Source organism: Hypanus sabinus, chromosome 11 (genome assembly GCF_030144855.1).
Source record: "Hypanus sabinus isolate sHypSab1 chromosome 11, sHypSab1.hap1, whole genome shotgun sequence".
NCBI classification, from domain to species: domain Eukaryota; kingdom Metazoa; phylum Chordata; class Chondrichthyes; order Myliobatiformes; family Dasyatidae; genus Hypanus; species Hypanus sabinus.
Genome location: NC_082716.1, coordinates 62,122,184 through 62,139,234, shown reverse-complemented (window position 1 = coordinate 62,139,234; position 17,051 = coordinate 62,122,184). Strand labels below are relative to the sequence as shown.

General features: G+C 37.9%; 1 protein-coding gene across 4 annotated transcripts in view; it reads left to right on the top strand.

Annotated features, from left to right (window-relative positions):
• Positions 1 to 17,051, top strand: part of smg7 (SMG7 nonsense mediated mRNA decay factor) — a 119,335-nt gene that overhangs the window by 43,226 nt on the left and 59,058 nt on the right. For all 4 annotated transcript variants that reach the window (XM_059984476.1, XM_059984477.1, XM_059984478.1 and 1 more), the window contains 7 exons: positions 2,309 to 2,459; positions 3,106 to 3,241; positions 4,745 to 4,907; positions 5,156 to 5,312; positions 6,201 to 6,271; positions 9,249 to 9,309; positions 13,249 to 13,368. In XM_059984476.1, the coding sequence (XP_059840459.1) occupies positions 2,309 to 2,459; positions 3,106 to 3,241; positions 4,745 to 4,907; positions 5,156 to 5,312; positions 6,201 to 6,271; positions 9,249 to 9,309; positions 13,249 to 13,368 (859 nt within the window). The remainder of the gene's footprint in view (positions 1 to 2,308; positions 2,460 to 3,105; positions 3,242 to 4,744; positions 4,908 to 5,155; positions 5,313 to 6,200; positions 6,272 to 9,248; positions 9,310 to 13,248; positions 13,369 to 17,051) is intronic.

The following is a 17,051-nucleotide window of genomic DNA, read 5'->3' as shown; positions in this document are numbered from 1 at the left end:
TGATTTTCAAACCTCTTAGACAGGAATTAGTTCCCTTCTGATGGTGATGTTTTGCACTTCACACCAGGGTTTTCACTTGAACACCACAAATTTGTTCTTGATTTAAAGGAATACTGGTGTTACAAGTGAGCCTTACACTTGAACTTTTTGCAAGATTTGACATTTCCAAGTTTGGCATGATGCATTTTACATAGGAAATAAATTCAAGTGTTTTCCATTTGTTGAGATAGCTACAGAATAGGAAAATCTATTTGTTAATAAAGAATCCTAGATTACCACAGTGCATTCTTGTCTGTGTTGGTGATAGTTAAATCAGATATTAGATATTTTAAAAGCAGCTTAAACTCAATGGTAGTACAGTGAACATCTGTGAAGGCATTTGATACATTGATGTTTAATGTACAGATTTTTTCTTCAGCGTTGCCATGTTAACTGAAATATTCTGTTGAAATACTCACTTTTTTATGTTTCTGTTTGCTTGTTTCATATTTCCACTATATAATTTTGGTTCTTCTGATTTAAAATTGACATTTAGGGCATAAGATATTGGAGCAGAAATTAGGCCATTTGGCCTATTGAGTCTGCTTCGCCATTCAATCATGGCTGATCTTTTTTTCCCTCTCCTTAGCCACACTCCCCAGCTTTCTTCCTGTAACCTTTGATGCCGTGTCCAATCAAGAACAGATCAGGCTGTGCCTTAAACACATCCGACAATCTGTCCTTCTCAGCTGCCTGTGGCAATAAATTTCACAAATTCACCATCTTCTGGCTGAAGGAATTTGTCTGCATCTGTTTGAGATGGACACCCCTCTATCCTGAGGCTGTACCTTGTACTAGAGACCCCCACCATGGGAAACATCTTTTCCACATCTACTCTGTCTAGATCTGTCAACATTTGAAAGGTTTCAAAGAGATCCCACCCCCAATCCTTCTAAATTCCACCAAGTACAGACCCAGAGCCATCAAACGTTCCTCGTGTAATAACCCTTTCATTCCTGGAATCATCTTTGTGTACCTCCTCTGAACCCTCTCCAATGCCAGCACATCTTTTCTTAGATGAGGAGCCCAAAACTGCTCGCAATGCTGAAGGCAAGGCCTCACTAGTGCCTGATATAGATACAGCATCACATCCCTGCTCTTATATTCGAGACTTCTTGAAATGAATGCTAGCATTGCACTTGCCTTCCTCACCACCGACTCAGCCTGCAAGTTAACCGTTAGGGTGTTCTGCACAAGGACTCCCAAGTCCCTTTGTGTCTCAGGTTTTTGGATTTTCTCCCCCCTTATTTCACATTTTCCATTTATTTCTACTACCAAAGTGCATGACCACGCATTTTCCAACATTGTATTTCATTTGCCACTTTCTTGCCCGTTTTCCTAATCTGTCCAAGTCCTTCTGCAGCTTACCTGTTTCCTCAACACTACCTGCCCCTCCACCAACGAAGCCATCTATTCCATCACCTAAATTATTGATGTACATAAAAAGAAGTGGTCCCAACACCAACTCCTGCGGAACACCACCAATCACTGGCAACCAACCAGAAAAGAATCCTTTTATTCCCATGCACTGCCTTCTACCAATCAGCCAATCCTCTTAACTATGCCAGTAACTTTCCTGTAATGCCATGGGCTCTTAACTTGGTAAGCAGCCTCATGTGCGGCACCTTGACAAAGGCCTTCTGAAAATCCAAATATACAGCATCCACTGCATCCCCTTTATCTATCCTACTTGTAATCTCCTCAAAGAATTACAGCAGGTTTGTCAGGCAAGATTTTCCCTTAAGCAAACCATGCTGAGTTTGTCCTAACTATAGTAAACATGAGAAATTCTGCAGATGCTGGAAATCCAAAGCAACACACACACAATGCTGGAGGAACAACAGATCAGACAATGTCTACAGAAATTAATAAACAGTCGACATTTTGGGTTGAGACCCTTCTTCAGGGCAGATAAATGTTATTGGCAATTATCAAAAGCCAATTGTTTACCAAAAGAGAAGTGGTTAAAGAATAAGAGTACCAGCGAGAATTCGGATTGAGTGGAATAATTATTTTAAAAAAGTATAGATTTAAAGCAATTTTTAATATTTTTTTTATCCAGTGTTTATAACAACTCCTAATTTGAAGTTAAGATAGGATTTGAAGGACAGTACAAAAGTATATAATAGGCATAGATTGAGGAAGAAGATTGTCTGTCTTATGTCAAGTACTAGTGGATTTGACAGTGCAAGAATGGGTTTAATAACCTAATTGCAAACTATTAATGAATTTAATGAAGTATTTAAATTACAATATGTCACTTTTTCAGGTCAACCATACAATCAACTGGCAATCCTGGCTTCCTCTAAAGGTGATCACCTTACTACCATTTTCTACTATTGCAGAAGTATTGCTGTCAAGTTTCCATTCCCAGCTGCTTCTACTAATCTACAAAAAGCGCTTTCTAAAGCTTTGGAAAGGTGAGCAAAATTGCACTTAGAAGCAGCATAAATACTGCGACTGGAGAATAATGATGTAGTTTGTTAGAATTTTACTTGCTCTTTTAATTTCCAATATCGCTTGTATGTAATTACTGCATGTTAACGATCAAGTGTCCTGGCTCCCTCTACAGGACACTTGGGGCATAGACAATGTTGTGTATAACCAATAAGTAAAGGATTATTGATAAAAGGTGCAGAGTCCAATCCCTGAAGTTAGAATAGTAAAATTGAATGTCAAATCAAATGCAGAACACAAAATAATTTTTTTTTTAAAAATGGGTTGTGAAGAGGGTTGAAATAATGAAGAAAAAGGGGGAAATTATTGTGACATTTTTCTTTATAGATTTTATATTAAGTAATTCTCTATTTAAAAGATTCATGTGCAATCAATGCCAAGTCATCCCTGGGTAATGCATATTTCAACTACTTCAAAATAACTAATTTCCTTTTGCAGTATTTCTCAGTAGTATATTTGAAGACTTTCCTGGGGTTTAAGAAACATTTTGGTTAGCCTATCTATATCATGTATTCACTGCATTTGAGGAAACCATAACTTTAATGCTTTTGGTTATATACGTCACAAATATGCACACAAACACTTTGATTTTTTATTTTTGTTATATAGCCGTGATGATGTGAAGACTAAGTGGAATGTTTCTGACTTCATGAAGGCTTTTATTAAATTCCATGGTCATGTGTATTTGACTAAAAGTTTAGAGAAGTTGTGTATGCTGAGAGAGAAGCTGGAAGACCAATTCAAGGTACGATGAAACTGTGCTTTGGCAATTTGATGTTTTAAGTTATTTATTACTTATGAATATGAAATTTATTCATGTTTTACTGTTTTTTGTACCCCTTGTGACAGTGAAGGTCTCAAAATAGTTTGAGCAATTTACTTAACATTTAAGGAAATATAAGGGGAGAGAGATTGAGTTAAGATTAAAATGTTGGGAGGCTGCCAATGTAAATATTTAAAAACTTGAGGGGAATGGGCCACAGTATTTTCATTTCAAATTTCTTGTTCACACTGGTAAGTTTGCCTTGGTGGTTAATGGTTTACCTGAATTCAGATGGATTTGGCTTGCTGCCTCAAGGTCTCGTAGCTGCCTGCTTGACCTGGGTTGATTGCAGAAGGCTGAATGAGTTGATCACTGTATCTTTTACAAATGGCAAAGTTAGAGGTGAAGCCTTGACTACAAGAGCCTCTCAAGTCTTTGATTTTTGAAAAACTTTTGCAAGGTAAAATATTTAAAACACAGAAGATTAATATGAAGTTACTCCTTTTGCCATCTATACTATAAGGCTGTAAATTCCTTTTGAAGCAAGTAAGATGACTGCTACTTTGTCAGCGGTAGACTTGGGATTCATAATGGAACCTGGCTCCACTGCTGGGCTTGGGAGTTTGGCAGTAGACTATAGTGATATATGTAGTGGTAACTGGGAGTCACCACATCCTGGATTTACTTTTGGTGTGTAAGACTGGGACTAGCCTTTTTAGAAGCAGCTGAATCCCAGCTGTTCTCTTCAGAATAATCGGTTGTTGAGAATTTGATTCAGCCCTGCCCCACTTTGGAAAAGAACTTTAGGTCCTGACTCAAGCAGATGAGAATAGTGAAACTGTTGCCTCTGATCCAACAAGGAATTTTTGGGTTAGGGGTAGAAAGGAACACTTATAAAAGAGATGCTGCTTAAACCTGCTGACTATTTACAATATTTTTTGTTTTTAATTGAGATTTACAGCATCAGCAGTTTGTTTTTCTTTCCACTTTTGATAGCTAAATTTGCTGCTTGTGTTGCTCATAATCTTCTACCTCCCATAACCTCTGCTTGTTCCATAAATGTTCACAACTTTCCAACCATTGAAAATGAGTCTTACAACTGAAAATTTATATAGTTTCCCAGAATGTACCGTTGCACTACCTTCACCTGGCTTCTGCTCATTCTGAAACTTACATTTTGTCCCAAATCTATGTTTTTCAGGAGATAAATACAAAAATAATTTGTGATTCTATTTGTTGGGATGAGTACTGTTTAATTTCTGTGTGGTAATATGGTAATTTTTAAAGCTAATAGGTCAATTTTTTTTTCTGTTTTCATATCAAATTTGAATACTGGGTAACTTATTTCAATATGAAGTGCATACCCTCTTCTAGGACATTGATCCCTTGTGATTGCCAATTTTTTCCATTTGTGGCTTGGAAACACTACTCTTCAGGAGTTCTCTGCAGCGGTCATAATTCTGATATAGATTTTGATATTTTCAGAGACTTCTTCCTCAGAAGGCATTTAGTTCTCAGCAACTCGTACACCTCACAGTCATTAATCTGTTTGAGTTACACCATCTGCGTGATTTCAGTACTGAATCTGATGACCATTGCTATAGTCAGGAAGAGCTACTGTGTTGGACACAACTCCTAGGTCTCTTCAGTAAGTAGCATCTTAATTTGGTTTTACTTTTTGTTCATTTGTTTTATTGGTTTTAGCTTTTGTTCATTTGTCATTGGTTGTTGGGTGAAGAACACCTAGACTTAGCTGTGCCAGTTGAAGTAATTGTTTAAATCATTTTATATTTGATTGAAGAAATGTGATTATTTAAAAATATATGGCATGCAATGAGGTGAAGACTACCACAGTAAAGTAGTTGTGAAAATCCCTATTCTCATTCAATTCTCCAGTGTCTTTTCTTGGAGTAATGTGCAAGTGTGCACTGCAGGATGAGAACCTCAAAGAAGCCTTGGGTGAATGCCCTCTGCCAGCTGTTAAAGTTTCATTGGATTGGCTGAAACTCAGACCCAATGTCTTTCAGGAGAGTGCATTAGAAGAAAGGCAGCAGTAAGTATTCCTTATTCAGATCTAGCGCAGTTAAGAAATTTATTGGTAAATCTTTTAAGTAACCCAAAGTCCTGCAATACTTAAATGATAACTCATTTGTGTTCTTTATCTGACGTTGATGCCAGTTTTCTTGTTTTTTCTCCCCCTTACACTTCATAGATAGAATTGTTAACATACCTTTCTGAATGTACATTTTTTTAAGAACATTTTGGAACTACTGCAAATTTGACGTCCATGCAAATGTTTCTGGAGCACCATACTCTGAGCTAATGCTCAGATCTAAGAAATAATTTAGGGGGAATTTGAAAATTGAAGAGCGTGTTTCTCTGCTATATAACTATAAAACTAAAAATAAAGCTCCCATGAGTGAAATATAATAATGGACATTTTGGACACAGTTTTACAGTTCAGTTTTTGTTTGATCTTCAAGTGAGCAAGCCTGATGGGACTTCAAATAAATACTATCAAAAATTGATCTTAAGACTGAATTGCTTTCTTTCCCACGTTGTGAAGGATGGGATTGTAGTTATAGGAAAATGGAGATATTCATTTACTGAGCCAACATGTTGTTTGTTAATTTTTTAAATTGGTTGACCAAATGATGCATCTTGACATGTAGGATTTAGACAGTCATGTATTGTAGTTTTCCTGTACCTTTATCAGGGCTACACTGCACTTCCGTGTTTTGGTTTTCTGCTTAGACTGGGTGGAAAATAATCTGATTTGATCTAACAATTGATGAAGCAAGCACCTTTTGCTCCTCATTAAGCTTTTCCTTTATCTTTCATATAATTATGTAAGATATAATCATTCATGAACTATATATACCTCCCACAAAAAGTGTGTGGCTCTTAGAATTCAAATTTCTTATTGCATTTTTTTCCTCAGCATTTGGCCCTGGATTGTATCATTGCTGAACAGTTTTCATCCACAGGAGGATGATTTGTCCAGTTTTAATGGTAAGACTGCTTGCTGCTTTTGAAAATAATAATTGCGAATGCAAAAATGAATGCATTTGAATTTTAATGTGAATATGAGGGTATTTTATTTCACCTGTATTTACTAATTTAATCCAACAATATATCAAATATTAGGAAAAGACAGGCTCATCTTTAAAACAATTTAATGTTGGAGTTGGCCAAACACTCATTGCTATGAAAAGTTCCAAACATGTTTGGTATAACTCTGCATAAGTGTATTGCTTGACCCTGATGAAATTTTCTTATCTAAACCTTACGAGCAAGAAGGCAGATAGGCATTGTTATTCTTATTGGCTCTTTGGAGTTGCCTAAGAGCTATACAGTGGAGTTTTCCTTCAATTATGTATTAAGTGTATCTGTAGCTTGGTGCATTAGACCTTTTTGGTCATGTAAAATTTAAATTTGGGGGTATGAAATCCAAAAATCAGGAAGAACGCCTGAAGCATTTTGATGGTGAGCCATTGTTTCTGGGCTACAGTGTCTGCTGCTACTTGTTGGTTAGCTTCCTAAACATACAAACTATCCCTTTTGATGTTATATGTAATTTACAGATGATTTTGGACATTATCATATCTGGGCAAGTGTGACTTTCTATTGTACGTACACAATTATGCTGGAACATATCCAACATGAAGAATTTAGAAAATGTGCTGAAAATTCCCATTTGATGAAATAATTTTGGAAACATTGTATTACATTGAATTTCTTGCTCCAACTTTTCTATGAACACTGGAGATTTGTGGTCATGTTTGTGGAGATAACAGTAGATTAGCCAATGAACAATCCAAAACTCATCGGTACCTGGGAGTAACCTTGGAGATTCTCACTTGGACGATGATATAATGTAAGATTGGCCAGTGCCAGGTTGGAAATGTTGCCACGAGGTCTTGCACTTTTGAATCAAGATATTGAAGACAACAAAACTGCACTTCAAACATGTTGTTAACCCTTTTAGAGTTATCATTCTCCACCCCCTCCTTGCTAATCACGGCTAACAAGAGAGTTACATCTGCTCTCACTCCATCATTGACATTGCCTAGGAGAGTCAGATGTCTCCCTTGGGGACAAAAGCCAGTATTTTTTTCTCTTCCCTGCCCTGTCCCCTAAAGTCTGAGTAGAAGTTCTCTTTGCCCTTATCTGATGTTTTCAGTATTGGGGCATTTTAACTGATAACTTTAGACTTTAGTGTATTGGTTCTGTTTTGGAATGAATTAGAGGGATGTGAGGGTTTCACGGGAGGAGCTGTGAAGATCCCAGACCAGAAAACTTGATTGACTAATATCAAGCATGACCATGCCATTGCATTAATGCTTTTCAGTGCAAAACTAAACCATACTGTGCCTTGCCAGTGCTGTTCTATGCCTTGCCTTCTGGAAGTCTCTCACTACAGGACTTTCAGACATGGCACAAAATTCTTCTGGTCTACTGATAGCAGATATTTCTGCCCTTTCATGTTTCTGTGTCTTAGACTACTTAAAGCAGGTTCCTTGAGTCAAGTACCCCAAATCTATTGTAGAGTAAATGAACCAATTATGGAGTTTTCTCTCAGAATAATATCTCCGGCGTTTAGTCCCTCATTACATTTAGTTTGTTCTTTTGGGCAGCCCTGTCTTTACTTGCCTGAAATGTGCTGAAAACTTGGAAAATGTGCAATACCCCATTGTCTCTTGAGAACACCTGGCCCATAACTGCTCGAGGTAAAGATGATGATGGCATTGAAAATCTTAAATTGATGCATCACAAGAAAATATGAACACCTGGCTCTGAAGCTTGCTTTGCCAATCAATGTGGTTGCAACCAATATGCCTTGGGTCCTCGGTTCTTTTCTGTGCTAGTTTCCAAGAGCTCTCGGTTACTCAGTTTTTCAAAAATTGCTCTACTTTCTCATGCCTCTGTTGAACTAGCCTCCACAACCATCTAAGACGAAGTCTGGGAATTCACTATACTTTGTGAGGAAAGAATTCCTACACCTCAATTTTAAATAACGGTTCCCTTGTAACAATATTCCCTTGTTTGAGACTTCCAATGTAGTAAACCCATCGCAGCATCTACACTGATGACTACTTTGTCTTGTACTGTTAGAATGTTGTGCATTTCAGCACGATCACCACCATTCTTATTTTTGTCATGTGTCAGAGAAGACAGAAGCCAAGCACACAGAAACTGTCCCAACTGTACATCCTGTCTGGTACCTCCTGACCCATGTGTGGTAGATTTCTTTCAATCTTGAAGCACCACCTCAGAGAGGAGCTTATACTTGTAAGTATTAAGTACAGTTGCAAGAATAAGTTTGTGAACCCCTTGCAATTACCTGGTTTTCTGCATTAATTACTCGTAAAATATGGTCCAGTCTACATCTAAGTCACAATAGAAGACAAACACAATCTGCCTAATCTAATACTACACAAACAATTGTACTACTTCTAGTCAATATTGAGCACACCATTTAAGCAATCAAAGTCATGCAAGGTATCCCGGAAATATTGATGAATTGAAACAGTTTTATATGGAAGAATCGTCTAAAACTTCTAGTCTTTATGCAAGTCTGATCAGCAGCTACAGAAAATGTTTGGTGAAGGTTATTGCTGCTAAAGGAGGTTCTACCAGTTATTAAATACAAAGGTTCATCTATTTTTTCCAGCCCGGATTGTGATTAAACAATGTGTTAAATGAAGATGTGAAAAGTACAATTGTTTGTGTATTAGTAGTTTAGGCAGATTGTGTTTGTCTTATTATTGTGACTTAGGTGAAAATCGGACCACATTTTATGAGTAATTAATGCAGAAAACCAGGTAATTGCAAACGGTTCATAAACTTTTTTTGCAACTGTAAGAGGAGATTAACTAGGACTTAGACATTCTACAATATGTAAAACTATAAGTAACAGTTTTGTGTAATGTTTTCCCTGCTGCAATTATATTATTTATCCCTTTCCCATCTCTTCCCTCCTTTACAGCTACTCCTCTTCCTGAAGAATTTGAATTGCAGGGATTTCTTGCTCTCAGACCTTCACTAAGGTAAAAAAAAGTTTATTAAAAGAAACAATCATAAAATGATTTGCACATGATTTGATATTTGGACCTTCTGAAATATTTTAATTATCATGACAAATGTTATAGACTTTACAGAAAAATGAACTCATGATCTTGACTCTCCTCTCCAATGTGCCACGTCAATAGCTTAAAATCAAACTTTTCTTTTGGAAACTTCTAATCTGCCCTAAAACCTCAGGTGGAACATTTGAAAAAGTTAGCATGGAACTAGGGCATTAAGTTATTTACAACAGTATATTTAATACCTATGATAATGCTTCTGATCTGATTTTAGTTACAGAATTTTACATTGCAGAAGGCAATTTGGTACCTGTAATGCTAACTATTTCCATTGTTCTGCTGTTTCTCCCCATCTATCTTTTGAATATTTTAATTTTTATCTACTCTTAAAAGTTGACTCTGTTCTCCCTATTGTTTCTGCTGAAATCATTGTATCCTCGACAATCTCCTTTTAATTATTATTTTTAAACTTTACTGTCACACTCAACACTTTATTCATAGGCTACCTTACCAGTCTAGATTTATATAGTCTTAAGTATTACTTTATGCCTAATGATGTACTTCATTCTGAAACTACCTTAAGCAAGCAGCAGTATAGAATTCAGTGTTAATTTAAGTATTTTATATGTTCTCCCAGCGGTTTTTTGTGCTTAATGTCTTTTACTGAAATGATTTGTTTAACAGATTGAAATGGCAAAAAGGAACAATTTCTCCCCCAGATATTGTAAAATTGTATTCTTGTTATTTGATTTTTACTACTATATTCAATAACCTCCGTAAAAGTGAATTGTGTGCATCTGATTTATGCAAGTTACTGTAGGATGTTTTTGAAATAGGCACAGATCAATTGCGTAAAGTTTATATCCCGATTATCTAATTACTTTAAATAACACCCCCTCCAGCTGCATTTGTGCCTCTAAATTTAACAGCTCAAATTCAGAAGAATAGTATTTTAATCTTTTAGACTCTTCTGTTAAAATTAATTGTTTAATATCAGCTCCTTTACTTCCCTCCACCTGCACGTCAGCTATGTGTCACTGAAACCCATTCATGCCTTGAATGAACTCCACATTTAATTATTACAGAGATTTCATACCCATTGTCCTTTCTTTACGTGGTGTAAATTTCAGCTCTTCTTGTACTAGGTTGATAATGTGATCACATGTCAAATCTGCTTGTGCAATATTCTATCTACGAGTTTTTTTCAAAAAAAAACTCATAGCTCCCAAGGCTAAAGTTCAAAACCTTTTTATATTTGTTTAAATCCATACGTGGGCTTGCCCTTGCCCATAACCAGCTGGTATAATCTCCCCAGGAAGCAGTTTCCTTCTCCTCTGGTCCAACTTTGTAGTTGTCCTTTTAGTTACCTAAGGACTGCTCTTCGGTTTTAACTCCTAAACATAAAGAACAGTGAAAGAAAATAAAGTTTAGAATTCATTGCATTGTAAATTATTGATTCATGGACTGTTCTTGTATTAATTTGTTGTTGATTGTAGGTCAGGGTTCAGCAAGAAAGAAATTGGATTTTTAAGCTTTGTTCAGATGCCCACAGTAGAAGTACACAAGACGTACTTTGCTGTCTAAAAGGACTAGGTAATTTCTAGTAATAAAGAATGCTTCTGATTTTAATGGCATCAGGGTCATCTTGTTTGAAAGACCTGTTGAATCTATACTGAATATGTCTAAATGTACTGAATTTCATTACATTTAGGGATTGGCATTAATTTGTGTAGCTTGAAATTACACCAGGTAATTCTGCTCCCTCTGAAGTTTAAAAACAGGCATAATTAATTCAAAGCCTTACTTATTTTTCTGTTCAATAAGTAATTGCTAAACTTTATTACAATAATATTTACCTGGCCTTAACTTTTTTCCATTTGCTTACCCAATAGAATGGAAGCAACAGACAGAAGCTTTTGGGAGGATTAAATTGTACATTTACATTTGCAATTTGTTTTTATATCAGTTTCCCAGTTTAGCTGCCGTGTGGCATTTTAATATTATACTGACTTTTTTTTTCTGGTTTTCTACATGAGAGAAGGTATTTCCATAGTTTTGGGCCCTAGTATTATTTGAAATGCCTTTATTAGGTAATCTCATAATTTAAATTTGTGGGAATAAACCCAAGTGTGTGCAATACATAATTTAACTGTGTTGAAATCAGTGGTCAGAGCTAAGTTCAAAACTTCAGACTAACCGAGCTCTTTCTAATTGAGGCATTCTTTTGGCAACTGACCTTGAAATAGAGATTAGTATTCTGTTGATTTTTGGTATTAAATCGTATAGCTCTGATCTAGCTCTCTAATATGAGTACCTTGATGTACATATGTGTTTTCACACAGTTTCTGATTTCCAGCTCTTTATAAAATATTTTGCTTTTCTTGGTTCCACACTGATGACCTCAAATTAATTTCCAACTCCCACAATATTTCTTATTTTGTCAATCTGCCTTCAGTTTATGGAAACATAGAAAACATACAGCACAGTACAGGCCCTTTGGCCCACAAAGCTGTGCTGAACATGTCCCTACCTTAGAACTACCTAGGCTTTACTCATAGCTCTCTATTTTTCTAAGCTCCGTATAGCCATCCAGGAGTCTCTTAAAAGACCCTATTGTTTCTGCAGCACATTCCATGCACTCCCCGCTCTCTGCATGAAAAAACTTACCCCTGACATCTCTGTACCTACTTCCAAGCACCTTAAAACTATGCTCTCTTGTGCTAGCCATTTCAGCCCTCGGCAAAAGCCTCTGACTATCCACGCAATCAATGCCTTTCATTATTTTATATACCTCTATCAGGTCACCTCTCATCCTCTGTTGCTCCAAGGAGTAAAGGCTGAGGTCACTCAACCTATTCTCATAAAGCATGCTCCCCAATCCAGGCACCATCCTTGTAAATCTCCTCTGCACCCTTTTTATGGTTTCCTCATCCTTCCTGTAGTGAGGCAACCAGAACTGAGCACAGTACTCCAAATGAGTTCTGACCAGGGTCCTATATAGCTGCAACATTACCTCTCGGCTCTTAAACTCAATCCCACGATTGATGAAGGCCAGTGCATCGTATGCCGCCTTAACTACAGAGTCAACCTGCGTAGCAGCTTTGAGCGTCCTATGGACTTGGACCCCAAGATCTCTCTGAACCTCCACACTGCCAAGAGTCTTATCATTAATGCTATATTCTGCCATCATATTTGACCTACCAAAATGAACCACCTCACACTTATCTGGTTTGAACTCCATCTGCCATGTTATTTTTTGGTCTTCCTAACTTAATGTCTCAAAATTTAAATAAACATTTTTATTTAACCATGGTGAAGGTCCCTTTGGAACACCAAATATTATTGCTGCCAATTATCCTTTTAAATCTCACTGTTATGTATTTCACAATCAGATTCTTATGTTGTCTTGTTTACTTTTTAATTCTTGAATAGAATCTTCCAGGCACATAGCCACAAGTTCTCCAATCCATGGGTCGAAGTCCTGAACCTTGTTTCAGTGTTTTTTACTCTCTCCCTCCATGCACCCATAAAATTGTATTATTTAATGTCAGTTTTCAATACCTCTATTTGTACATTGCTTTGAAATTATTAATTCGACTATTCTCTGATGCTTTTCTGACTTTGGAGAGGGTGAGTAGTAGACAAGTCTTAAAGTAAGATCTTTAAAATTGGGAATGATAGGATCCCAAAGTTAAATTATGCCCGTCTTGTTTTTTTGCATGGCTTTTAATCTTTTTTTCCTGCAAAATGCTCTTCTGTACTGAAGCTGTCAGATTGCTGTTTGGGTTTACATTTATCTTTAATTATCTAAGGAATTTTTTTTTACTTTTATCACTGTTTCTGTTTTGTGTAATTAATCTGTTCAAGATGCTCTATACGTTGATGTATTTCATTCTTGTAAAGAAATCTGGATTTCTCGAGCGGGCACCAAGGAATAGTGGGTGACAAAGAAGGACAGCAACTAAGGACACGCCATCAGCGATTGCTTGCTTTGGGAAAGTGGATAGCGGAAAATCATTCCAGGTATATTGTCACTAAAATGAGGGTCTTATAATTGCTTCTTATGTGAGCAAATTACATTTGGCCGAACGTAGCCGTATACCAAGAAATGGGAATTGGAATCATTTAGAATTTTCAAAATTAAAACAATATTTGCTCTCTAATGACTCAGCAAGTTTATCCAATTGTGTTTGAGCCGTACAAACATGTAGCATCTTTAATTTGATCCCAGACTTGCATGAAAATAGTGTCTATCATTAACCTCTAGTTTAAGTTTACTGGTCCATAATTTTTTTTTAAAAAAGCAACTGCTCAACTGGCAGCACCCACAAAAAGCTTAAGGGACTCAGCATGCCTGGCAACGTTTATGGAGAAGGATAAAGAGTAAACAGTTGACATTTTGGGCCAAGACCCTTCATCATTACTGGAAAAGATGAGAAGTTAGAGCGAGAAGGTGGGAGGGCGAAGGAAAACGTACACGGTGGTAGGAGCTAGGTGAAACCTGCGAGGGGGAAGGATGAAGTAAAGGGCTGGGAATTGGTGAAGGAGATAAAGGGCTGCAGAGAGGGGAATCTTGATAGGAGAGGACAGAAGACCGTGGAAAAATGGGAAAGGGAGGAACACCAGAAGGAGGTGATGGGCAAGTAAGGTGAGAGAGAGAGGAATGGGAATGGTGAAGGTAGGAGGAGGGGGGAGGCAATTACCAGAAGTTCAAGAAATCAATGTTTATACCATCGGTTTGGAGGCTACCCAAATAGAATAAAGCGTATTGCTCTTCCAACCCAAGTGTGGCCTCATTGTGTCAGTAGAGGGGGCAATGGACTGATGAAGCAGGAAGTAGAATTGAAATGGGTGGCTGAACGTTATTTGAGCCTTACAGCAGTTCTGATGGGTGGAGCATAAAGGCTTGGCAAAGCAGTCTCCCAGTCTTTGTTGGGTCTCTGATATACAGGAGGCCACACTGGGAGCACCAGACATAGTATATGACCCCAACGGACTCACAGGTGAAGTGTTACCTCACCTGGAAGGACTGCTTGGGGCCCTGAATAGGAGTGAGAGAGAAGGTATAGGGGCAGGCATGGCACTTGTTTCACTTGCACCACTAAGTACCAGGAGGGAGATCAGTGGGGAGGGATGAATGGAGAAGGGAGTCTTAGAGAGCAGTCTCTGCAGAAAGCGGAAAGTGGCAGGGGTGGGGGGAGACGTGCTTGGTGGTGGGATCCCGTTGGAGATGGATAAATAGTTATCCACCGCTGTTCTCTGGCATTTCCCATCCAGCCACTGTTGAATCCATTTTACTACTTCAATATTAATACCTAACCATTTAACCTTCCTAACTAACCTTCCGTGTGGAACCTTGTCAAAGGCCTTACTGAAGTCCATATGGACAACGTCCACTGCTTTACCCTCGTCAACTTTCCTAGTAACCTCTTCAAAAAAATTCAATAAGATTTGTCAAACATGGCCTTCCACGCACAAATCCATGTTGACTGTTCCTAATCAGACCCTGTCTATCCAGATAATTATATATACCATCTCTAAGACTACTTTCCATTAACTTACCCACCGCTGACGTCAAACTTGCTAGGCTTACTCTTAGAACCCTTTTTAAACAATGAAACCACATGAGCAATATGCCAATAATCTGGCACCATCCCTGTTTCTAATGACATTTGAAATATTTCTGTCAGAGCCCCTGCTATTTCTACACTAACTTCCCTGAAGGTCCTAGGGAATATCCTGTCAGAACCCAGAGACTTATCCACTTCTATATTCTTTAAAAGCACCAGTACTCTTCTTTAATCATCATAGTTTCTATAACTACCCTACTTGTTTCCCTTACCTTACACAATTCAATATCCTTCTTCTTAGTGAATACCGAAGAAAAGAAATTGTTCAAAATCTCCCCCATTTCTTTTGGCTCCACACATAGCTGTCCACTCTGATTCCCTAAGGGACCAATTTTATCCCTCACTATCCCTCTGCTATTAATATATCTGTAGAAACCCTTTGGATTTATTTTCACCTTACTTGCAAAAGCAACCTCATATCTTTTAGCTTTTCTAATTTCTTTCTTAAGACTCTTTTTACATTCTTTATATTCCTCGAGCACCTTACTTACTCCATGCTGCCTATATTTATTGTAGATTTCTCTCTTTTTCTGAACCAAGTTTCCAATATTCCTTGAAAACCATGGCTCTCTCAAACTTTTAACCTTTCCTTTCAACCTAACAGGAACATAAAGATTCTATACGCTCAAAATTTCACCTTTAAATTACCTCCATTTCTCTATTACATCCTTCCCATAAAACAAATTGTCCCAATCCACTCTTTCTGAATTCTTTCACATCTCCTCAAAGTTAGCCTTTCTCCAATCAAAAATCTCAACCCTTGGTCCAGACCTATCCTTCTCCATAATTATATTGAAACTAATGGCATTGTGATCACAGGACCCAAAGTGCTCCCCAACACATACCTCCGTCACCTGACCTATCTCATTCCCTAACAGGAGATCCAACACTGCCCCTTCTCTAGTTGGTACCTTTATGTATTGCTGCAAAAAACTATCCTGCACACATTTTACAAACTCCAAACCATCTGGTCCTTTTACAGAATGGATTTCCCAGTCTATGTGTGGAAAATTAATATCTCCCATAATCACAACCTTGTGCTTACTACAAATATCTGCTATCTCCTTACAAATTTGCTCCTCTAATTTTCACTCCCTATTAGGTGGTCTATAATACACCCCTATAAGTGTTATTACACCTTTCCCTTTCCTCAATTACACCCACATAGCCTCCCTAGATGAGCCCTCTAATCTATCTTGCCAGAGCACCGCTGTAATAGTTTCTCTTGACAAGCAATGCAACACCTCCCCCTCTTGCCTCTCAGATTCTATCAGACCTGAAGCAACAAAATCCAGGAATGATTAATTGAAACTAATTATTGAGAGTAGGGGAGATTGAAACAAGAGGATAGGTATATGGACAGGAAAGGAATGGAGTGTTATGGGTCGAGTGCGGGTCAGTGGGACTAGGTGAGAGTAAGCGTTGGGCATGGACTAGAAGGGCCATGATGGCTTGTTTCTGTGCTGTAATTGTTATATATATATATATATATATAGTTGCAGAGAATTATGTGCTGGATGTGGAGACTGGTTGGGTGGTAGGTGACTACAAGAGGAACCCTATCCCTGGTGCGATGGCAGGAGGATGGATAAAGGCATACGTGTGTGAAATGGAAGAGATGTGGGTGAGGACAGCATTGATGTTGGAGGAAGGAAAGCCCCTTTCTTGGAAGGAGGAGGACATCTCATTAGTTCTGGAATGAAAAGCCTTATCCTGAGAGCAGATGTGGCAGAGATGGAAGAATTGAGAGAAGGGGATAGCATTTTTACAAGTAACAGGATGGAAAGAGGAATAGTCCAGTAGCTGTGAGAATCAGTGGGTTTATAATAGATGTCAGTAGATGATCTGTCTCCAGAGATCAAGAAAGGGGAGGGCAGTGTCAGAAATGGACCAGGTGAATTTGAGGGCAGGGTGGAAGTTGGAGGCAAAATTGATGAAGTCGTCGAGCTCAGCAAGAGTGCAGGAAGCAGCAGCAATGCATCGAAAAGTTGGGGAGTGATACTGGTGTAGGGTTGGAACATAGACTGTTCCACGTAGCCGACAAAACAGCAGGCATAGCCAGGACCCATGCGAGTG